General features: G+C 40.8%; 1 protein-coding gene across 6 annotated transcripts in view; it reads right to left on the bottom strand.

Annotated features, from left to right (window-relative positions):
- Nucleotides 1-24,830, bottom strand: part of TJP2 (tight junction protein 2) — a 66,250-nt gene that overhangs the window by 32,892 nt on the left and 8,528 nt on the right. For 2 of the 6 annotated variants that reach the window (XM_056325780.1, XM_056325781.1), the window contains exon 2: nt 19,653-19,773. The exons of 1 other annotated variant lie outside the window; for it this stretch is intronic. Coding sequence is in view for 2 of the 5 variants with exons in the window: in XM_056325775.1 (XP_056181750.1) it covers nt 19,653-19,773; nt 23,727-23,839 (234 nt within the window). In the remaining 3 variants the exon portion in view is untranslated. Of the gene's footprint in view, nt 1-11,705; nt 11,938-19,652; nt 19,774-23,726; nt 23,976-24,830 lie in introns of those variants that run through there. 3 more of the 6 variants (XM_056325775.1, XM_056325779.1, XM_056325778.1) reach the window with 3 other exon arrangements.

Below are 24,830 nucleotides of genomic sequence, written 5' to 3'. Positions count from 1 at the left end.
TTGTAACCTTGTTACTAACATTCACAGCCTAATGCCCCAGATTTTCTAGTGCACAAAAATTGTTCAGAAAATAAGCCAAAGGAGGTGGGAAAAAAGTTGCATACACACAGAAGGTCTCCGCTGATCTGGAGCTTTGAAAAGCGTGCTTTTTAATTCAAAATATATCACTTGATCCAGCATACAGCATATCAGTAACAAACAATGCTTAAACGTAACAAAGGACATCACACAATCTGCTTATAATAGCAGTCCATGCATTCTTTGAATGGTTCACGTTAATGAAATAGCACCCCCAGCTGAAAGAATTTTTGCAGAAATTTAGCCAAGCACAGGAAAAAACACATCAAAATAGAGGCATGGGATTGGAATTTTGTTGATATTTACTTATTCTGCAATTCCAAAAACCTAAAGGGAATAGCAAGTAACCTGGACACTGAAAAGAAGCCAATAAAGAATATGCCATTAGGCATCCTTTTGCTGGATTACCGAGTAAAGCATATAATCTTTGAATAGTTTTATTTGTTTCAATGCTGTATTAAAGAAACAAATAAAAGTGGGAAGGCTGTACATATAAATATCTGAGTAATGTATACACTAGTGTCTTTGAGGAAAAAAATATGAAAAAAAAAAGGAACCATTTTTCAGAGAAATTTATATCTGTCCATTCCGGTAAGATAATGCCCTAGGAAAAATGTGTTTCCTGTATACTTAAAGCTAAACATTAACCAACTATATGGAAGACCATCAGAAGGTAGGACAAACGGAAACAAAGAAAGGGGAGAACTAGCATTTTCTTTAAACATTTTGAGTTCAAGTCAGAATTCAAGCAGCACCTCCAGGTCCAGTAGTTTTCCAGCCACTCTTCCCCCAGCCTGTAGCGCTGTGTGGGGCTGCTGTGACCCAAGGGCAGGACCCGGCACTGAGCCCTGTTGAACCTCACAGGAATGGCCTCGGCCCATCGCTCCAGCCTGCCCAGGTCCCTCCGCACAGCCTGCCTGCCCTCAAGCAGATCAGCACTCCCCTGCAACTTGGTGTCACCTGCAAACTCACTGAGGGTGCACTTGATCCCCTCTTCCAGTTTATTGATAAAGACATTTAACAGGACTGGCCCTAGTACTAACCCCGGGGGAACACCACTTGTGACTGGCTGCCCACTGGAGTAACTCCGTTAACAACTCTTCAGATTTAGCCATCCAGCCAGCAGCAGGGAAATAAAGGCAACACAGAAAAACCAGGAAACTGAAAGTTTCTGAGTGGCTTTAAAGATACTTAAGACTATAAGAAAATACATTCTCCCCTGCTTTTTATTCCATCTTTGATAAAACAACAGATTACTACCCTTATGCATACACTTTACCTTAGTATGTCCTGATAACTATTAACGGGTCGTGTATCTTGTCTGCCTACATTCTAGAAGAAACATTTATAAAGGCTTTTCAGGTGTTAATATAATACTAGGATAAAGTCTGATAAAATAACTATTTTAAGATATATTAATAAAATTGTATTTTTATATACATATATACACATACTAAATATATCTGCCCTGGTAGCATAGAAGAATAGAAAGAAAGCCGGCTTCTTTCCCCGCCCCCCGCCCCCATTCATGTTGCATATTGAAAAGGCATACAAGCACCAGGAGCTGCATTTCCACCTCCTACTGAATTTGCAGGACACTTAGAAGTCTAGAGGAGATCAGCAAAACAAGCAGGAAATCTTGTATTTCAGAAGAAACCCAACAAGTTTTTGACAAATTATTTTTGTGCAATGCAGACAATTCGTGCAAGCCAGTAAAACTTGGGAGCCAAGATTCTAGGTGTACAACTCACCACTAATCCAGAGAGACACTAGATGGTGCAGTGATGCTGCAACTGAGGCACACACCACTTCCCCCTCCGTCAAAAGAAGTTAAACACTCAGGCTGTTGCTTTGGCACACAACATAGTATTACTGCTCTGAAGAACAAGACTCAATAGTACACAGTATGTTCATTTATTTATTTATTTATTTCTCAAACAGGTTGGCATGAGTGATTTTTATAAATACAATTTCTGTAAGTTAAAAAAAAAATAATCTTAGAAAGGCTTAACATCTTGTTAGGCCAAAATCCTATTTCTACACTTTCAGACTGAAAAAAAAAAATAATTACAGGAAATATGCTGTTAAAGCAAGGTGTTAGATGGCTTTTTTGTCTCTTTAATCTCAGGCACATATCCCATCATCAGTCAAACAGACTGTTCTTTTTCTTTCTCTCTTTAATTTTTTTTAAATTCCAGCTTTATTAGGTTTAAGTGCCTTTCCACTACAATTATTTCAGGAATCAATTGTGCTGCTTATACAAAGCAAACAAACATATTCCCCAAGCAGTTTTATGTTCTGAAAAGAGAGAAACATCTGGTAGTCTAAAGATAAACCATGTATATTACCCATCAGTCACACCAAGACACCACGGAAATGGGCAGTGGAAAAATTCTAAACACGACTTTGAAACGAGTTCTACATGACAGTTACACCTAAAGCTAGAAGTGCTACATTTCAGCACTAACAATAAAAAGGAGAATTATGGTTACGTTTCTGGAGTTAAGCTTTTTTTCCAGACTACCTTTAGCCTGAACACAGGAAGGTTACACTTTCAAGAAGTGTCCTTTAAAGTCCTGGTTTTGCTGACATAAAGGCATGTTTTCTCATTACACCAGAAAAGTCAAGCACCACACACACTCCCCAGAATTCTCTAAAATACATTCACTTATATTTCACAGTACTTGTGAACTCTGCGAGTAAGAGTAACAGTTAAACATTTCAATTTGGTGCGCAGAAATTCCTTAGGATGGTGTGGTGCCTTCTAAAAACTGTGCTACTTACTGAAAATCTATTTTTTTAACATCTGTCTGTTCCCTCTATAATTACTGAAAATGGATAAATGCAAAAGCAGCCACCGGAACTGCTTTGCTGGTATGCTACCAGGAGCAAACGCTTATTTACTTACCAGGGGTGGGAAGAGGGGAATGGTGCAAAGGGCAAAAAGCGGTATTTACCCAGCAGAGTGTAACAAATTCAGAACACGAAACTCAATTTACAACTTCACATGCTATACAAATTTAAAATATACATGCAAAACTTCTAAACCTTTCTGGGATGAGGTGGAAGACACAAATGGAGTAGTTTACACTTGTTACAGCTGAATTCCTCTGAGCTTAGACGCATACATATGCAAAACAGTACAACATCTCATTACAAACAAAACCAAAGTTTATTCAGAGGGGGGAGGAGGGAGCAGGGAGTGGGAAAAAAAGAAAAAAGAAACTGAATCCAAAACACAGCTGCAAGTTACACAGGTCCTACCTACCGAAAACTCAGATCTCATAAAAATATAGCTTAGATCTATATAAGGAGGAAGTTCCCTCCACTTTTGCCGAACTATAGTTCTGTCATTACCTTGGTGAAACTACGCTGCAATTGTTCCGGTGCTTCCCCCAACAGGAAGCAACCAATTGTTCAAAATTTGTGAGGGAACAGTTTCAAGTGAAATACAACATTGCCATTTTGGGGAAGAAAACAAATCATATTTTGCCCCCGCAAAATTAAACTCTTTTATTTTTTAAAAGACAGTTTCTGTCTCTTGAGAAATAACACCCCCCATGGGACTGAACATTTTTTTAATCAAAGTTCTCTTTCTTTTCACACTTTGCCTCACAGATGGAAGCCAGAAGCTGTTTTTCCCAAGTGTTCTGGGATGTGCAGCACCAGTCCAGCAGAGGTGCATTTATTCTCCCATAGGTGTTGAAGGGGTTCTAAAGAAAAGAATAAACTCCTGGGCATGGCATGTGCACAATCTTGCAATGATTTCCCCACCACTTCTTTTTCAAAAACACAGCAAGGCTTCAGGAGATAAAAACTTAGAAGCTAAGCAATTTCAGTTAAAGATCAAAATTATCTAGATAAAAAGCTGACAGATCAATTATACTTGTCTATGTAGCTTATGAATATACACACTGGAAAGTGAAGGGTTTATTTTTCGGGTTTTTTTCTAAATGGTTTTCCTAGATTTTCAGCTTACACAGGCTAAGGGTCTGGTAATTTTTTTTGTATACAATACAAGAAGCTAACACCACTGAAGGGACTGCAGGTGAACTGAACCAATGCCAGCTTTAAAGGCTATCTCTGACTTAACCATCCCACATTCACTTTAACTGTAAAACCTAAGATTTCTTTCCAGTCACACTGCTTCTGCACCTTCTGCTCCTTAAGAAGCCCATGCAAATGCGGTCTGATAATCAAAGTGCTTGAGCAGTTTGTGAATAAGCTAAGTTCAACAGGACCACTTTGTGCCTGACATCATTAAAAAAAGAATAAAAATGTTTGTTCTGATGTACTTGCAGTATCAGGATTTGACAGGGAGGTAATTTAAACTCACCAGGTGTGCATAATCCATTTCATTATGCTAGATAATCTAACAAAATAAAAAAATAAAACTGAAAAATATAAATGCAGCTACCTTTCCTTAAGTGTCTCATTTCAGAATCGGCTATTGTCTGCAACCAAACATAGCTTTTACTCTTATAGCATCTTAAGATAAAAAAATTGAAAGAAAAAAACTCAGAGCACTTACATGGTCCAAAGCACTGATTACAATTTTATTCAACTTCAGTGATATACCTTCTACTGCTACTGTTTTTGAATGTTTTAGCTTCCTGCAGAAGTGACCAACTCTATCATCCAGGGACTGACTACTGATAAGAAACGGTATTTTGGCCTATTCCACAGTCCTTACAGACTCTCTGATTGCATAAACTTTGTTATTCAACAACGACAGCTCCCAAATCTGTGAAAAACAAGGTGGGTACCTGTCTACTGCTTCCTGTAACTGTTTTTTAAAAGGCCAATTAATTGCTGGGATACAATCCAATCAGGTCAGAATTCATATTTAATCACCCAATTATAACGCAAGACATTTCAAACAATGGTACAATTGTTAGTTTCTGAGCTTATTCCCAACCAAACTGGATTTTTTTTCCCCTGTTAAGGTTTCTAGTATCCTTTGTTCTAACTCTATTAATAGAAGAGTGATATGCTGTATTCTAGGAAGCATTTTACTTTTGTTCAAGCATTCCTGTGGCAGTTGTCACATTAACTTTCTTTTCTTGGCTGGTGGAAATAAACCTGAACAGTGTATAATGCATAAATTTTAATGGTACATTTGACCACATCTACGACTAAAACCCCATAGAATTCACACAATACAATGTCTTTCATATAGATGTCAATGCCATATCACAAATTCATACAACTGTCAATGACATACCACAAACCTCACAAAACATAAATTTCAAATAGAAGGTCACCAATACAAAGGGTAGAAAAATAAAAGCTTCAAATGCATTTACATGTCCATAACAGTAAGAATCTAATTCAATTTTCTGTTAAAAAAAAAAAGTTTTAAATTGTCAATCCAAAAGATATCAAATCTCTGTAAAATTAAGCTGTTCTGAGCTTGAAGGCATATGTTCAGCATCATTCAGATACATGCCACAACAAACAGCTTGATTTATTAGCCAACTCTTAAGTGCTTCTAGTCACATTCATCGTACCTCTCTGCATTCCTTTTCTTCTACCACCGTACTCCTGCCTTCAAGGTCTTAAGCAACTCACCTCTCCCTCTCAAGATGTCTCAACAGCCTACTCAGTCATGCCAGAAAGCATTGCTGAAGTTTGCTTCTAAAATTTAAAGTCTTGCACATACATCAAATGATAGCAAAACCTGTTGCAAAAAGGAATTCAGTAATTCTTCCGTCATCCATACAGTGGATGCATGGATGAAAATGCAAACCTAGGGATTGCATTTGAAGGGTTTAGGTCCACAAGCATTACACTGATATTCCTCCCAGTACATTTGGAAGAAGAGGAAACAAAAATAAAAGTCACCAAGCTCCTCCCAACATCTCAATTACCCTGAGAGAGTGGGTTAAACCAGCTGCAACCTGCTTCAGTAAAACACATTCAGAATCCCTTTGCTCACAGCAAACTTTCCTCCTCAGGGCCTCTGAAGGAGTGTAATTGCTTTTTCAAACAATAAAACTAATTGTAAATGCTCCCCACAGCTCTGTTTTTTTCTGGGCCAGCATCACCAGCAACCTATCATTCCATATAAAGTTGGGTTACACCAAAACTGACAATGTTGACACTGATAAAACACTGAGGTAAGATGACAACAGAAGGGCAAACGAAAGCAATAAAATTCAAGTATTTTCCATTCTCAATCCTTCTGCAAGGTCAGATGTGAGGCTGAATTACCTCATGCAGTTATGTACTAATGCATGACTTCGCTAACATCTAGACATGTTGTTATAAAGAATATTTCAAACACACTCCTCCCAACCTATGTAGAAATAATTATTACCAATAGCATTAATGACAGCAGTCAACTAATAACCAATACATCAGCAGAAGGGATGGGGGATTGAAGTCAGCTGCCCCTTTTCTTTAGTATCCAGATAATAACTTTCACTTGGTAGATTCATTCCCAAAGCACTAATCCCAGTTTATCTGCAGCCATTCTTTCCTCACTTGAAAGGATGCCAGCAGAACAATTTGAAACTAGAACCCTTGATGCAATCTTTCTACCAATCAACACTTCACATACATGCACTGTCAATGTAATGAACTTCAGGATTCACTCGAACCCTTAAATGAAACCAAAAAGACACATTGCTATGAAATAGTTCCATTTCCACTGAACTGTGAACTGAAGTACACAAAGAATAAAGCTGACCAGAACACAATCAGTGAGTGGTGGAATAAATTTTATTCCTCTTTTTGTGACTATTAAGTCATTTTCATAAATCACATGAGGCTTTGAAAAGAACTGGGAAAGAAAAACAAGAGAGTTCTTCTGTATATATGGCTCAAAGGAAATTAAATATCTCAGAATCATTAAGGTTTAGAAATGCTTCCATTAAGTTAGCACCCAGAGCAAAGCTCACCTTGGTAGCAACTGAAAGTTCATTCTCAACTGAGATTTGGAACAGAAAGTTTTCTTCCTTTTATGTGGTCTGAGCCACATAAAAGAGCATTACATGCTTCAAGGACCTTCTGACAAACAAAGCAGAAGCAAACCATGACTAAGTGTTCTGCTTCTTTCCCATTCAAAAGAAAAAGAAGTTAGGTACCTGCCTTACAAGACAAACCAGCCTTATGAAAAGGCCAGAAATTTTTTAGCCCTTTTCAAATTGTTATGATCCAAGAGTTTTAGTCCGTCATTATTGCTGCAGACAACATTAGGAACATATCTACTGGCTTCTACAGGGTAAGGCAGGAAAAAAAAAAAACCACACAAACTTGGAAAAGAATGGAAAACTAAGTCAAATTATTACAACAAGACAGAGAAGTTAATACATAAACTTCTGAATGAATTAAATTCTACAGTATAACACCACAGCAACACTAAAATTAAGAAGGCACTATAATAAGCTGTTAAACAAAAGAAAAGCCACATAGAAAATGACAAAACATACTCAAGGCATACCGATATGTCAGGCTAGATTACAAGTATTTCACATACACCAAAGGGTCATCAAAGACTGATGCACCAACAATACTGTAGTACCGGGCTTGTCACGTTTTACTAATAGCTTGACAAGTGTGTCTGAGGCACATGACTGAAGATCTCCACAACTTCTTCCCCCATCTTAACCTATTTTTAAAACTTTTATGTGTACTGGGCACTGTGCACGAATAGCTAGGGAAGCATACTTCCCAAAGGGGAACAGAGTGCGTAGCAGCTATTGTAAATACTCTGCAATCAGCAGCATGTCTTTAAAAGTCTGACATGAGGGTTTTTTGCAGCCTGACCTACTGTAATACATTGTACCCAAGTAAAGTAAATGCAAGTAAGTATTGTCAACTATCAGCAACTGAAAGGGAGTTCCTGCTAAAGTACTGGGTCAGGAACAACATCTGGGCTTGCAAGACTTTCAGGAAACTTTAAATGCTAGAAAATAAAAGTTTACAGGCAAACTGTAATCATTATGTAGCTGCAGATCAAACAATGCAAGTACAATTCTACACAGAAGCAGGAGTTCTGATGGCATCAGCTAAGAAGCACATACACACATGCTACCAAACACCTATGCTACTGTCATTTCAACTGCTTTAAAATGTATCGACTTAATTCTATAAACAGAATAACGAAAACCTCTGAGCACTTTTTATTTCTGTAATAAATATCACTTAGGAAAATAAAGTAATAAAAAATGTGAATTGTTCCTCATGCTGTTCTGCAACTCTTTAAAAAGCTTCTGAAACACTGATTGAAGAATCCTTAGCCCTGACCACTAGAAGAAACCCATGCTATCCAGCAGATTTTTGCAGTGCTGGAAGAGCGATCAGTGCCAAGTGTTGACCCTGGCAGCAAGCTGTTCAGTTCAGTCCAAGGCAACAATTTGCCTCTCACAGCTTTGTTTGCAGAGCCTGGAATGACAGTCTAGCTGGACATCCTGCACTCTCTCCGAAAAGCTCATACTTACTAAGTGACTCCTAAGGGGTGGGTGTCTGAAATGCTTTCCTATCACAGAATAGGCATGCACATGGCAAGCTGAGTATGTGCATTATTAAGTAAAAAATAAATAAATAAATAATGGGTAGATATATAATTTCTTTCAGCTGTGTAAGGAAGCTGTTTTATCACTGCTGGTTTGTTTGGGTTTTTTTTTCAAGACTTTCTCCTTCTTGGTATTGTTTTTTTTTAACACAAATAATTTATCCAGAATTCGGTTGTGAAACACTAATCTGATATTGTTAATCAAATCTAAGGACTCCATCAGCAGAATATGTAAAAATATATTGCTCTCTGATTATTTAACAGGGCAAACACAAGGCACAAACACCTGGAAAGCTGACAATCATCTACCTGCTTAGTTAACTGCTACTACCATTGTAGGCCTTCAAGGAACATTTTCACCTTTATTGTATTATTAAGTTACTGGATAGAGATGCCTGAAGGGTTCATGAAAGCTACTCTCCAGCTGTTTAGTAAGTTAGATGATGTTTTATTCTTACGTAGTATTAAGAATAATTGCATGTATATATTAGTTTCCACTGCACATTCTAGCTAAGATGCATTCAGGTACATAATTCTGCCTTAAGGCTGGTCTTTGCACTACATGTCTGTCTTATCAGCATGGATCACAAAATTCTTGGCGAGTTCTTCATTCTGATGGTAAGAAATATATTCCAAATACCACATTAAAATACAAAGTGATTTTAAGTTCATCTGCAATTTTAACACAGTCATGAATTATACTACACTATTTGGCTCATAAACCATATACAGTTCAGGTCACTCAAAAAAAGATTCCTGCAGCATTAATGATGTCAGCTTCCCAAGAAAATACTGCAACTTACCACTTTCTGTTACACACAGGACTCCAGAAATGTTTCCAATGTCAGCTGAATCCTCATTTGTCTAATAGTTCCAATAATCACAGGTTGTGAAAAACAGAATCCTTAGTATAGTCTAAATTTTATATTGTTTGCATAGCCTCATTAAGAAGAGGAAACTAGAAATCATAGCTGCAGTATCTCTCCAATCATTTTTCTGTGTTTTTCTACAAAATAATGAATGAACTGTTGTCTTTTATAGAAGAAACAGAATTGTGGCCTTATTAGTAACTATAATGCAAGGAATAATAACCATCGCAGGAGCCACAGTGACAATTCTCCCTACTTAAGTTCAGTACACAGAAGACCCATCAACTTTCTCAGTCTCAAACAATAGGCAGGAGGAAAGATCGGACAAAGCTCCCTTTTTGCTGACAGAGAAGCTGTCACTGAATTCATAAGCCAACACAGCCTACTTCTGCTGGACTGCATGGACTCACAGCTGTGAAACAAAAAGAAGCTCCATCCAAATGGTTTAATTCCTATTTCTTTACACGAAAGGCAGAGCCTAAAACAACTTGAAGAAACCTCATACACTCAGTGGAGACCTGACAACCCACACTTTTTATCAAGCCAACAAGAACGTTGTCAAAAACTTCAAAAGGGCAAGAATTCCACCAACATGGATAGCAAGTCCAAGAAAGTTGCTAGATACTGCAAAGTCTCTTACCTCAAGAACCACTCCATACTCACGATGATTTTGTTTAAATGAAGTATTAAGTAATAGCCATCTAAAGTGTACATCTGTAACTACAAGATCTGTAACTACTACAACTCATATATGCAGAATCAGGCTTTCCATCCAGCTCAGGTCAGCACATTTAAACCCCACCCCCAAGAGACCCCTGCAAGGCAAGTCACCAAGGCACTGTCATGGATATTTACAATTCTCTCACCAGAACCATCAGCAAATGATTACATATACTTACTAAATGTACTGCAGCAAAACAAGTGTCAAATACAATGGGATCTTGTCAAAGAGCTTACAAGATTGATTCAGAAGAGGGGAAACAGGTAAGTACAGGAGAGGATGAAGATAACAGAACAAGAAGGGTGAAGTAAGAGTGGGATAGTTACCCAGATCAACTACACAACCTCGGTGACCTATTAAAAAAAACACAAACCCAGCATCAAAAGAAACCTCAAACCAACCAAACAAAAAAAACCCCTAAGCAAACAAACCCCAAACCAGCTAAACAAAAAACCAACCCAAAACCACACACTCTGGAAATAATCACATAAAAGAAAGTATCAACTAGTAGCTCACTGATGGCCAATAAATACCTGCAACATGTGCAACATGGGACACTGGCTAACACACACACAGACCCCATACAAAAAAAAGTAAACTTACAGCACTAATTGTTCTACGTGCCACAAAACAAACTATGAGGCACAAATAAATTCTGTTTATGGCTTCCACTCACATTTTAGTGGGGGTGGGGGAGGTGACTACAGATAAATTCAGTCTCCTGCACGCTGGCAAGCACACCAAATGTCTCTCCAGTCCTGGCAGATGCTGCTTGCTACTCCTAGGTGCTTCGTAGCTATATTGATTACTGCAGTTCAGCAACAGGTGAAGGAAAACAAGTTTTCTCATAAAAAATGAACGGGGTAGGGGGGAAGCAAGGGCCAGGAGGAGATTTTCTTTTTCAAATTTAGGATTTTGGTTCTCGACAGGTACAGGGAAATTTTCGGTTAAGAAACGGACTTGCACCCTGAGCTCAACCTGCATTTAAAACATAACATTATGTTTTGTCTCCAGTGTTGGAGGCCTTACCCAGGCACCCGAGCGGAACTCGCCAGCCCCTGCCCACCGGCTCAAACCTCCCCGCTCCCATTTTACCGAAAAAACCACGGGATACCCACCGCCCTTCGGCCCCAGCAGCCCACCGGCCGGCCCGCGGCGGTGGGAAGGCGGGATCACACCCGCAGCCCGCCCCTACCTGCCCCCCGCCCCACCGGGGCCGCTTCTGCCCCTGCGGGACGGGTGGTCCCGGACGGCTCGGAGGCGCCGCGGGCTGAAACACACGCTGACACCGGTAAGCGCCACACGCACGCACCGCTCCCCACGCGGTGCCACAGCCGCCCCCTCCTCCGCCCACCGCCCGGCCCCCGCGGCAGGACCCGGTCCAGCCGCCGAGCCCCTCCCTCGCCCCCTGCCGCGACGGGGTCCCGGCCGGGGGACACTACCACGACCGGGGCGGGGGGTGCCGGCGAGCGAGCCCGGCGGGAGGAGGAGCGCGGTGGGCGAGGGGGAGGCTACCGACCTGCTCCGCCCCCCCTGCGGGCTCCCGTGGTTCGCTCCCCGCGGAGCCCTGCGTCGCTCCCATAGTAACATCGCCGGCCGCTCCCGCCCGCGGCCCCGGGCACGCTTCTCCCCCGCCTCGACCCCGCTGCCCGGGAAGGGCCGAGGGAGACCGGACAGGCCGCTGGCCGGGGAGCGGCGTGGGTGAGGGGCTGCGCCGGAGGCCGGCGCGGCGGGGGCAGCCCGAGCCCGCCGGGGACAAAGCCGGCACTGAGGAGCCCGCCACAGAGCGACTTTGTACTGCCGGGCCCGGCCGCCCCCCGCGGCCAGCCAATCGTGCCTGCAAACGCCCCGGGGCGGCGAAGAAACATTTTCATTCTCCCTGGGATGAAAAGAATTGTTATTCTCCATTTACAAAAATATTTCTTGTGCTCTTGCCCTTGGCAGCAGCCAGTAGCTGACGCCTGTCACATGGTAAACGGGAGACGGGCCCCATGGTCCAAACCTGGGCAGCATTTCTGACGCGAGGACAGTATCCACAGCCCTGCTTTGTCAAACAGAAACACACCAGTCACTGCTACCTTTTCTGTTTGGGTGGCTTTTTTTAGAAGGACACTGATTTGAAAATTCCCACCCCGCACCCCGATGGCCTTCCCTGAGTCCACAGCCTCGGCTGCGTTTCCTTCCCAGAAAGAGCCCTTCCACATCGGACTCAAAGCCAACACTGCTGCTATTAATTCAGAGGCTAAATTGCTTTGTTTTGAGGCTGTAATTACATATTCTTAAAAAGCATGTTCTTAAGGTAACAGCATTCTTGAGAGCTTGCAGAGATGACTGGCTGTTAAAAGCACTAGGGAGGACAAGAGTGGCAGAAGTTCAACCACACACTTGTATTCAGAAATAAAGATTTCTTTCCCAGTGCTACTGTCTTCCTGGGGTTGTATTATGTTGGGTGGATGAGTCAGTACTTTAATCAGCTCCTGGAAGAAAGAAACTAAGAAAGAGGACAAACTGTAAGGGAAGAACTTTCTTAAGCCAATGCTGTAAAAAAAAGAACGCAAAACAGCATGTTACTTTGTATGGCCTGCCCTCAAATCTGAATACAAAAAGGCAGAAAATTGCCGAAGTACAAACATTGCTCTTCTTTCATCTTGTCCTTCCTCTCAGTTTTACAAGTGAATGATACCATCCAACATTCGTTGCAACACTAGTAGTCCAGTATACAACCAAAGTCAAGACCACTTGGAAAAATGAAGTGCAGAGGGGCAGGCTCTTCACACACACGGCATTCTGTGATAGCATATGGCATCAAGAATTTCTCTAGGAGACACAGCAGGGAAAGTGCTCCACTGAGCACTTCTGCCCATCTCCGCAATCTGGAGGCACTTTCCTAAAGAGCTGGTGCTGTCTGGAAACATCAGCATAAGACACTGTGCCACAGCATCAGCAGAGAAAGCCACTGTCTAATACTTACCTCCACGAATTGAGAAGACACGATGAAAACAACATGATCTAGTTTTCACTTTGCTACAATATGGTAAGATTTTGCTGCAGATGACTATGTAGTTTTAGATGCAAGATCAATTTTTGCCTTTAGCCAGCTGGCAATACACTTTTCCAAAGAAAACCTGTCAGAATTAGGGTGGGACAGGGAAAATAGAAGCCACTGCATCCCTGTGACTGCAGTCTCGTAACACATATACCAATAACATGGCAGCACAAAGTAGGGCACCAGCCTCTTACAGCTGCCCCCCTCCACACAGGCTCTGGCAGAAGATGAAGCACTATCACCCGATTCCCCCACCAGACACAGCCCGCTGGGGAGCGCAGGTGGTACCAGTCAAACCAGTGTAAGGGTCTGCCTACCCTGACCAAGGCTAAGGAGGACTACGTCTTGTTCCAGATGAAAGCTGTGGCTTGGGCTGAAGCCTCTTTTTGGCATGTTCTGTGACTTTATCAAAGCCATGTGTTGTTATCACTAATAGTGGGGTTATCAGGCTATACTTCCCTAAGCTGTAGGGCAACAACCAAGGCTAACACACTTAGTTAGGTTGAGGTAAGTGTAACACAAATGCAGGAACTGACCACAGTTATGCGAGCAAAATAGGCTGGTTTTCAATCTCTTACCACAAATCATCACCTGGGAAGGGCCTATCAATTTGTCTCCATTCAGTTTCCTGCAATAACAGATGGAAAACAATCCATGTGGGCTTATCAAAATTTTTCCCACGTTTGTCCATAAAATGTAGCACTTGTAAGAGTACAGAGGACACATATTTCCCTCCTTTGTCTCTTCTCAAACCAAACAGCTACTCCACCAGGATGGGCAGATAAATCATTCCATACCAGCCTGCAAATGCAAGCAGCAAGTGACCTCTAGTGCTCATGCTCACAGTAGAGCTTGGCCAAGTGCCCAGATGCCATACGCGATGCCATGGACCATGTAACTATTAACATAATAACAATTTACAAGTTAGTTATCCTGGAATTCAACCCCAGAGAACAGACTTTCAGGCCTTCCCTGGTACTTTCTGCCCCTTGACTGAGCTATCCTCCCAAGGTGGATATGCAGGTAGGCCTTACAGGGAGAGGCTGATGCCACCTAAACTGAAAATGGCAGGATACAAAACAGGAGCGAAAAGAGCTGCAGGAACTTCTCTGGCACCACAGGTTCCTGCCTCCTGTGCCAGGAAAAGAGAGACTAGGTACTTGAAGCACCCCATTCACCTAACAGCTATTCCACAGGAAGACAGCATCCCCATTCTCTTCCCTTGTAAGCCAAAGGAAAACAAAGCCAAACCCCTAAATTGCAGCTCAAAGCAGCGCATCTTTAAGCGTGTAATTAGATAATACTTCTCCCGACTCAGCTTCTCTTGAACCCATAAGACCATCCATTGTGGATCACAGGTGACTATACAGAATACTACAAACTAGCCAAAACTGACCTGGGACAGCAGCACAAGCAGAAGAGAGGCAGGAGACCCAGCAAAATGGTCTGCTCTATCTATGCTGGTCTCTGTGCACTTTAGCATTTGAAAGCACGGCTGCATGCACTTATCTCTCATTGTCTCCCCTTGAAATGGGAGGTGCAGGTACAGTTGTAGTTGGCCCTGGAAGGGATACTGCATCATGAAGAGTAAAGGCCGGGTACCAACACCCTTTTTTTTTTTTTTTAACCAAAATTACACAAATTGGGCTATAAATGTGCAGCTCTGTCATCTGCAGTGTTTAGGACCGGCTATTCTGCATATGCAATCACTGTACAAAGCAGTATTATGTGCAGGGGATTTCATGAAATGTTATGTAGGTGTGCAGAGATTTCAAAATTAACTTCCATGGAAAGATTAATTGGTGTTAACTCTGTGAGAAACATGCAAATAACTTCTAGTGAGCACATTTCCCATTGAGGTTTTCAGTTTAAGTAATCAAGGCAGACATAATTTGCCTACAATCAGATTGAATCTACGGTCTGTGTAGCACTAATTTAGAGATCATTTGCTGTAGCTTGAGTCATGCAAAACCTAGGACGTATTCCATAAATTATCTAACGCTACTGTGAATGAAGCAGTGCTGCTTCCAGCACCAGCAGAGGAAACACCCACTTAACAGTACACTACAGGATGCAAATTTAAAACAAGCAGCTGCCTCTCACAGTTATTCCTGCCAACCAAATATGGCTATTCAGCAACTTCCCTGCAGCAACCAAGATTGGTTACCGATTGGTGATTCAGGTTCTCTCCACCTCCTCCCCACCATCAAGTGTTTTAAGTGGCCCTTTGGACAATCAGTTCCTTCTCTTCTTTTTTTAAATGTTGAAGTTCAACACTTAGTAGTGCTGCTAGACAGCATGGCAAACAGGCAGCCTCCTTAAAGAACTGGGAATTGATTTCAGCAAGAGATATTGGGAATGCGGGCTGCTAGTCCAGTTGTTGGAAGTCTGAACAGAGATGTCAGCTTTGCTTTTGTTTTTAAGCAGGTGTTCATGATCCTCTGATGAAAGGCACTGTATAAGTTTCTAAAAATACCATGCTGCCAAACAGCTTTTCCCCTTTCCCTTCCAGGCAATCTCTTTAGACTGCTGTTTGTCATCAGCCTGCAAAAATCACACAAATCAGTCAGCCCAGTCCTACTTAAATGATTCAAAAATCCAGTTATGTCTGCTTCTTTACCCAGTAAGCTGGGCCCTAACAGAGTCAGCCTTCAGGGTTAGAGGATGTGTAGGTAGTTGACCTCTGACTCTCAAACTGCTCAGGAGCTACATATGGTCAAATATGTCGCTGAGGTTGTCACATGTATGGCACAGTAATCTTAACCTCTGCCTTGGGGGGACTGAAGAAGAGAAGCCATGAATACTATCATGGGCACTTGTCACCATGTGTAGAACTGAATCCAATGGAGGGCCACCAAGATGGTGAGGGCTGAAGCACTGGCCCTGCAAGAGGAGGCTGTTGCAGCTGGGCTTATTCAGCATGAAGGATGGCTTTGGGACATCTAACAGCAGCTCACTGGTGCTGACGGGAGGAGACTGAGGAGATGCAGCCAGGTTCTTAACAGTGGTGCATCATGAGAGGATCAGAGAAAATGGGCAAAAGTTCAACCAAGACAGATTCAGATGGCCATAAGGAGAAAAATTTTTTGCCATGAGCGCAGCCAAGCCAAGGACCCAGGGCACAGAGAGGCTGTACTGTCTCTTGTCCTTGGGGGTTTTCAAACCCCAGCTGGGTAAAGCTCCAGGCAACCTGCTCTGATCTCACAGCTGACCCTGTTTTGGGGAAGAGGTTGGGCTAGAAACCTCCTGAGGTTTGCTTCCAGCTGAATTAGACTATCATTCCTGGGTTACTGCATGACTCAAGTGCCAGCTTAAAGCAGAGCAACATGTTCATTATCCTGCCCCTTGCCTCCACTTCTGAAGTACAGCTTGCGATTATCCAGCATAAAGATTCTGGCAGGCAGCTTGCAGGATCCGGTATGTAGGCCACCTCTGGTCTAGCGTAAGGATGCACAGCCATACGCACTTTCCAAGTTTCAAAGCAGCAATCCTAAGGCTGTTATTTTAGAAAGCACAGATGTCCTGGAAGAAACAGAGCCCCCAAAAAACACAGCATCCCACACTTAATACATATTTTTCCCAGGGTAACCAACAGTACAAAATCCTCTGTGGGTCAACTGGCCACCTATTCTGATGTTCTCATGGTAAGGTGGTGGTTTTTTTCTTTTTTTAAACCTAGACATACAGATTTACCTAGATACTTCAAATCAACAACATTTTAAATGTGTAGGTAATGATATACAGCAAGCAGCAGCACTGTCATAATTGGTTTAGAAACTCAATTTCAAGTTCACAAGAAGTAAAAAAATCTTTACTGTAACAAACTGTTTATGCTGAACAACTAGGAACAGCTCTAGAGATATTAAGAGTATGAAATACAGTAATAGAATGTATTTTTCTCAACAGTTTTGAAATTTTAATCATCACTTCTACTAGATCTCACACATCACAGGTTTATTCTGCTAAAAAATGGCAGACCACTGTTTATCATGTTTTTTGCTGCATCTTTGCAAAGAATATGCAAATTAGAAGACACAGATGTATAGCATATTTCACAGGATAGATAAAAAGCCACATGAGAATATGCAGAGGTGTTTGATACAGTCAACAAAAATGATAGGGGGGAGAATGAAGAAATACATATTTATTCTAAACACATTTTCACCTTGCAATGTTTTAAACTACACTGCAGAATCCTGAAAATTACACTGGTAAGGCAAGCAAATGAAACAGTGTAACCTATTGCTACAGAGCGCAACAGGGACTCAGCAGTGACTCTACCTGAACACACACACCCCACTTCCTCTACCAACTATGCAAACTGAAGCAACTTTCTTTGGCATAAACACTCTGACCTCTATTAATTTCAGAAGCTACAAAAGCTAGTACTATTATTCTAAAGAATTAAATAACGAAGTAGTTTAAACAGATCCAAATCACACAAGTGTGTACTGTTTTTCTCCTCAAACACCATACAGAAGCATTTATCAACATTTCAAAAGGAAAACTCTTCCCCACCCCCAACTTGTTCATTTTAAACAAAAGGCACCACATCGTGCACATTCTGTTTGCACATTCATTTTGCTTACATCTCATTTCCTTCCTCTCCTCTCCACGCTTCTTGACTACTCCTTGCAAGGCTATGAAACAATCCTCTGCTTTTAGCAATCTATCTGCCTTCCCTCACTGGAAGTCAAGCCCTACAACAAAAACTTTACTATGGCAATCAACTGTTACGGCTCAAATTAATTAAGACAACACAGTAGCGAAAACAAAGATCCCATTCTCATTGAGATCATTATAGTTATTAAGAACAAGTAAAAGAATATGCAGAATGCACAAGCCATACACAAAACTTATTTTTTTTCTGATACAGAGGTTAATTTAAAAAACAAAGATCCAGACAGCAGTTCTACAGCCAAGTTAGTCCTTTAGAGCACTAAAACTATGCTTCAAAGCTCTGCCTCTCCCCATCCTATTTATACTGGCAAACCTCTGGCTGACAAGCTCATTAAGAAACAAAGCAGTTCTGCAGCCCTATTCAGTAATTGCGAGGCCTCAGCTAGGGGACTGTGTTCACTTTTGGGTGCTGTTTTTCAGAAAGGACTCAGATGAGCTCATGAGAATCCATGGGAGAATAGTGAGAACAATCATCACGGAGAAAGCGGATGGACACAGCCTCAGCACACAACTCATGGGAGCCCACGGGCAAGGTGGCCAGATGCAGCTTCTGAGGCATATTTCTCTGGTGGATATATGGTTCTGAAGTTTCTTTTGCTAAGAGTTGGGCTTGCAAGTATCTACACTCTCTGGTGGAAGGTTTGCATACCATACCATATCCTTGGAAGTTTTTTATTTTGAGGAAAATGTTAGAGTGTGCTGGAGACCTCAACAGGGACATTCCTGCCTAGCTATACTTCACAGATAGTCTCGCATCATTATTTTCCCACATGCAGCACCCTAAGTGAACGGGGCTTACCTGTTTGTTACTTTATATAATGCTAACTTTTTTTTTTCTATCATGTCTTTTTGAGTCTTATTAACTAGCGCCTTCTCCCCTAACTCCCAGAACATTAAACTAACAGATGAGTAGCTTTGGTTAAGTATATCACAAATTAGAAAGACAGAACAACTGATGCCTTTCATTCTTGAGAGATGCATAGCTATTGCTGCTTTAGTAATTTACTTGGAAATGTGGGTAAGTCAGCTACAGTTTTGCAACCAGCATAAAACCCTTTTGCTCTTTTAAAATTGTCATCTGTTAATGACTTACAAAAACAAGCCAAGCATGTTTGATCATCACATAAAACTAAGGACGCAGTTTATGTTCTCTCTGGAAGCACTTGAGAATAGGTTTCAAAAGCAAGGTTAAGACACCAAAAGGATTATATTTACCTTAATGATGTACTATAAGAAAATATGCAGCAAAACAACTTTCCCTGTGTGTGTCTATTCTGTTTCCCAGGACTCTACTGAGTCACTAAGCAATTCCCATTAATATTACTCTCTGTGCTTAAAGTAATCTATTTATCCCCAAATCTATGCTAAATATTTGTATTTGCTGAAGACATCACCATAGATTAGATCCATTCTTTACCAATATTTAGCCAAGAGATGCACTGGCACAGGCCTGCACATTATTATTTGCATAGCTTTAGCAGAATATTGAGTTCATTGCAGCAGTCTCTCCTCTTCTGGAGGCCTGTTGTACATCATCAAACTTTCAGCAAATGTGTGTGTGCTAGGTTGCTTTGGGAATCCAAAAGCACTAGTTCAGATTTCAATGTATTACTCCATTGCACAGTTTCTTAAAACCTTTTAAAAACATAGCTACAAGAATGAACATTAGAGCTAGCACATGACAAGAATCTGTTGTTTTAAACTAATGGCCAGTTCTAATCGATGCAACTTGACTAGTACCTTTTGAGCAATGATGATTCTTGGGTGTCTCTGTCTACTTGCTGTGAGATGCTTTGGGCTTGATGTACAGCTGTGCTCCCAGTCCCACTCACAAGGAGATGGCAGTGCAGTAGTTTGCTCCCTGAAAAGCAAAATTTTAAGTAATATGTTATCACATAAGAGTGACTATGAAGCCTGGGACACTGAAGTACGAGATAAAGAGGATACAAAATGTATTTGTCTGGTTAGTTTGGCATGCTTTGGCTTCCCTGGCAATCAAGTGGAAACGGTGCCTGAATAAAGGAGATACTTGGCAATATTTACACTTGCAGAAACACTGCAAACTTGAGGTCAAGCACTGTCTATCATCAGGCATCCACACAAGCCAGCACACAAGGCAACTGCATTTTTGCAAATGAAATAGGGTACAGACAGGAAGCATGCTTACCATTGGTCCTCTCCACAAGGCATTTAGGCTTTTTGTTTTAATTTGGGCTTAGTCTGATAGCTTATCTTGCACAAGATCGTTTTTACTGACATTATGCTCAAGGTAGAATGCTCTTACTAGCTGAACTTTGTACAATCAGATACAGACAGTCCAGTGATTTCAGCTGGTAACTGAACAACTCCAGCTGCCAAATAGAAAAAAAAACCAATTTGCATCGTCATTTACTCCTCCTTCCCCTGCTTGACAGGCTGCAGCTACCCCTATTCTGTGCAAGCAGCATGTTAGCTTCCATGCAGCACCCCTGTCAGAGAGCTCCTCCTCTCCCCCACCCTTGTCCTAGCCCTTGATTATCCTCTGCAGGAAAACAGAAAATGAACAGTTTAACCAAGATGAAGAAGGAACTTTTGACAGAAATAGAAACAGACACCAGTCGTTAGGGTTTGCTGGCTGAGTTTTGTTTTTAAAAGAAAACCAACACACATCATGATCATCTTCATTCCTCTCAAAGACCATCTTTCCAAAGTGTTCCATCTTCAAAGAAGGATATAGCCAGATTTCTGCAGAAGAGTATCTTATCCATACTTGTAACAGGTTTAGTTTTGGAGTTTTTCCTCCAATGCAATTTTTTTTTAAATTCTGAGTAATATACTCCCTTAGCCATTTCTATAGAGCAGGAGAGGCATAAGAAAGAGATACTGAAAGAATTCTGCAGAACTCTTCCAATTATCTACAAGGCTACCCCACATTTTATTGATGCGTCTTGTGTGTGGCACCCACTTTTTCCTGAGCACAATCAGAGTAAGGTCATAGGTTCAAAAAAAGCAGATTTAAAACTTCTGAAGTATTTTAAACTTAATTTGGTCTCAGATTAACTTCTTAAACACTTTGAAAATGCAAGCACCTGCCAGACATCACATTGTGAAACTAGAAGGTCCTTTTCCCTCTCTGCTGATTCTTCCAGCATAAAAGCATCTTTCTACAAGTAACAAACTACTGTTTTAAATTAAAGCATGATTTTGGAAGTCACAGAAGAAAAGGATGCTTAATGTTGGTTTCTGTGATCACCAAAGAGCAGCAAGATTTATGCTCTGCATTAGGAACAAACATCAGCTTTATTGTTCCAGGCTATGAACAGAATATTATTCTGGAGGCTGCAGGAGAGTTACACAGGCAAGCTAAACACAAACTACCACTGCTGCCATCATTTTGCCTCTGCATGAAGATGCCAAAAGTTATGAAAATCAACCTGTTGCAGAAATCACATCATTATTCCAAGCAAAAACTGAGGTAGAAAAGCACATTTTGTAATTACTTTGATATGGAAATGTCAACTAATGCCTTAGAAAAGTAACATATATGCCTTTCCCGCTTCCTTCTGTACCTTAGTCTGGGGTTTTAATCAGGTTTTTCACAACTTTCAAGTGATGGCACTGAAGCTAGCATCGGACTCTAACAATATTTTTAATTTTAGGAGAAGATTAAGAGAAATAAAGGAAGTAGTTGAGTTAAGCATGCACTTGAATTTGTACAGTGAGGAGATGACAGATGATGATCTCTATATCCTACATTCAGTATTAGGTTTTGGAAACTGGCTCATTATGAGCTGGTTGGGTTTTTTCCCTATACACATACACACACACACTTCCAAACCACTTTTTTTTTATATGAATGGGACAGGGTACCTCAAGAAGCTGAGTGATAAGCTTATGTTATCAAATTATTAATTTGCTTATTCCAGTTGTATAGAATAAGCAGACTGCAGCTACAAGAAGAATAGCATTTTTTTCTTCATCTCACAGCTTACTTTGTCACAATTGCTGGTTACCAACCTTTAGTTCCCTTAAAGTTTTAATGAAAACATAAAAGGAATCCCAATTACAGTCCAATGACAACAGCTTTTTGCTTTTGTGAAACTGTTGGAATGACAAATCCAAACAGATCTTAACTGGTTTGGAATTCCAAGTGTGTACAACAATCGCACTAACCAAACCTCTCCCTGAAAGGAGGGAGATGCCCGATTAAGAATGCTGGAAATAAAAACAAATATTAACAGGGTAATGTCTTTTGCACTTTGATACTAACTCTCAGTAGCGGATGAAAGCCAAGCAGTCCCAGTTACAAAACAAAGAATAATGGATACTGCAGTAGTTTCATTTTTAGATGGCTTGTTTCAGCTGTGACTCTGGCCAAACAAACTTACTTGAAAACAAAGAGGAATTCTACAAGAATGTAGCATTAATTTCCAAATCAGCTTCTCAAAGTATCAAGAACAACCACGTACCATTGTATCAACAGGTAAAGAGTGGTTACAAAATTCAGAAAGATTGGTATGTTGATAACTTACATGAAACAATCAAAGGAAGCCACAATTTAGGACACTCCACTGTCCTGTGTCCAAACACATTATACTAAGAACCCCTTTTAATGGGCAGATTTTTAACAAAAACCCCTACAAGCACTCATTAACACGATACCAGAAACTTAGGACCAACTTGAAGAATACTTGTGTTGATAAGAGGCTGGAAATTGTTGGCATCAGCATGTTTTCTAGAGTAGTTTTTGTGGGGTTTGTGATACAACTGGAAAGAAAACAGAACTCACAAACATATGGTGCACTGCATTTTAATTGTTTCTACTGTTGCTACCACCATTAGAGGAAGTGCTCTTGTGGAAAAGTTACAGGATACATTTGAGTTCCATTACAGCCAAGAAGTCACAGTTGTACTCCAAGCTTTTCTTTGCTGTGTCATGCTTACACAGAACTATTCCAAACCAGTAGAAACTTGTTAATTGCTCTTGAACAAAAGCCTCTCAGATTTGGCACTGCTCTGCAATGTTTGAAACAAGGCAATGGCATTCTAATATACAGCAAATCCATGGAAAACTAGAAAGGCTGTGAAGGCACCCATCCACCAGTGCTACTCATATAGGGGCAGGTTTGAGGGAACGACAATCCCTTTTCACACACACCGTAAGTTTTTGAGGGAAACAGTTAGGAACAGAAAGAATTTTTTCAGGTATAATACTTGAATTCTGTGGTACAAGAAAGCACTCTGGATTTTTAACAAAACCAGAATGCTCAGTATTTCACATTTTGACACTAACAATGTTAATTTACTTCCCTTTTTAACAACTAAAACTGCCCTTTAGGGATACAGTATTCCTAAATATGAGGAACTCCTGCTTCCTAGCAGAGAACAGAAGTTGTATACACAAAGAATCTTTTTCTTTCCCACTTTTAGAAGCTGACATCTCATGGATAAAATTAAAATAAGTATATTCCTACATGGAGACACGCACACATACACACATCAGGTTAGTAATAAGCAATAAACACAAAACAACTGTTTCATTTTTGTTCTGATGAGTATTCACCTGTTTATCCTTTCTGTTCTTCAGCGAACTCCTGATTTAGAAATAACACCTTCTTCTACTCATTGTACTAGCCAAGGACAAAAGTACCCAGAAATCTCTAATGAAACCACAAAGTTTAACAACCAGAACATACACTGTTTAGAAGGTACAAAAACAATTACCCATTTTATGAATGACTCTCGTCTTTTCTGATAACAAGTTTTAAAATTGCATGATGCAAGGTGAGCACAGGTTTTCCCACAGCTACTCGCGGATTGCTTTTTAATACTTACCCTGGATGTTGCCACAGATTTGCATGTCTACCCTCAGGAAGCAGCTCCCTTTTGTTAAGGGGAGTTATACCTATTGCTGCTTCTAAAATAGTTATATATTTCTTGTACCGCATCCTGCCTCTCTCAAAAGTTCCACCACATTAAGTTACCATCCAAATGCAGATGCTGCAACTGAAGTCACACCACTTCTCTGAACCGCTGCTTTTTAAAACATGCTGCAAGTTTGAAGCGTAAAAATAATGCTTCTTCCCCTCTCCCAGGCTTGGAGAGTTAACAGGAGAGAGAAACCAAAGAAAAACTCCTACCAGATTCCCTGGAAACGTCATTGTTACATAATTCGATCTTTGAATAAGACACTAATGAAAATGATTGAAGAGACAATCACGGTTCTAAGCCTGGCCGGATAATGCACACTCTCCAATTGACTAATCCTTTGCTAAATCTCTGCTGTCTATAATCTTTCAAGTGCTAATGGAGCACTAGGTAACTTCTCTGTCAAATCTGTCTAGGGAATAAGAGAGATCTGCACAGAAAACTCGAGACTTTTAGACACTGTGACAGGCATGAATAGCTTTTGCTTCAACTTTTTTCCTCAGCACCAGAAAGCTCTGCACATTGGAAGTGTTGTAAGGGATTTATCTGATGTGTTTGGAAAAGGCACGGAGAAACATTTCCTTACCTGGCTTGTATGGAATTAAGAAAGCTAGAAGCTCTCATTATGATATGTACTAGTCATTCAACTGCGCCTCACACAATGCCAGAAGCCACCTTCCATGTCAAAATTGGTCTAGCCATGAGGTAAGTAACTGTGCATGCCAAAGACCTCAGGTACTAACTAGAGGTGGAGACAGATGTACATGCTGAATTAACAGTGACATTTTGGAAACGTTGCAGTAGTGTGAAACTGCAGTATTAAGAGAGATGTACTTGATGGCGAAAAGGCTAATGCAATGTTGTTGTAACACTACTTAGATACTACGATACTAAGATATGAATGTTTTACATATTATTATATATAGTATATAAATATTATATACTTATGCACTAATATAGACAAAAATGTGAAAAGAACAGACAGGACAGGAAGACTGAAGACATCAGACA

This window comes from Falco biarmicus, chromosome Z, assembly GCF_023638135.1.
Source record: "Falco biarmicus isolate bFalBia1 chromosome Z, bFalBia1.pri, whole genome shotgun sequence".
Taxonomy (NCBI): domain Eukaryota; kingdom Metazoa; phylum Chordata; class Aves; order Falconiformes; family Falconidae; genus Falco; species Falco biarmicus.
Note: the sequence above shows the minus strand (reverse complement) of the source record. Positions and strands in the feature narration are given on the sequence as shown.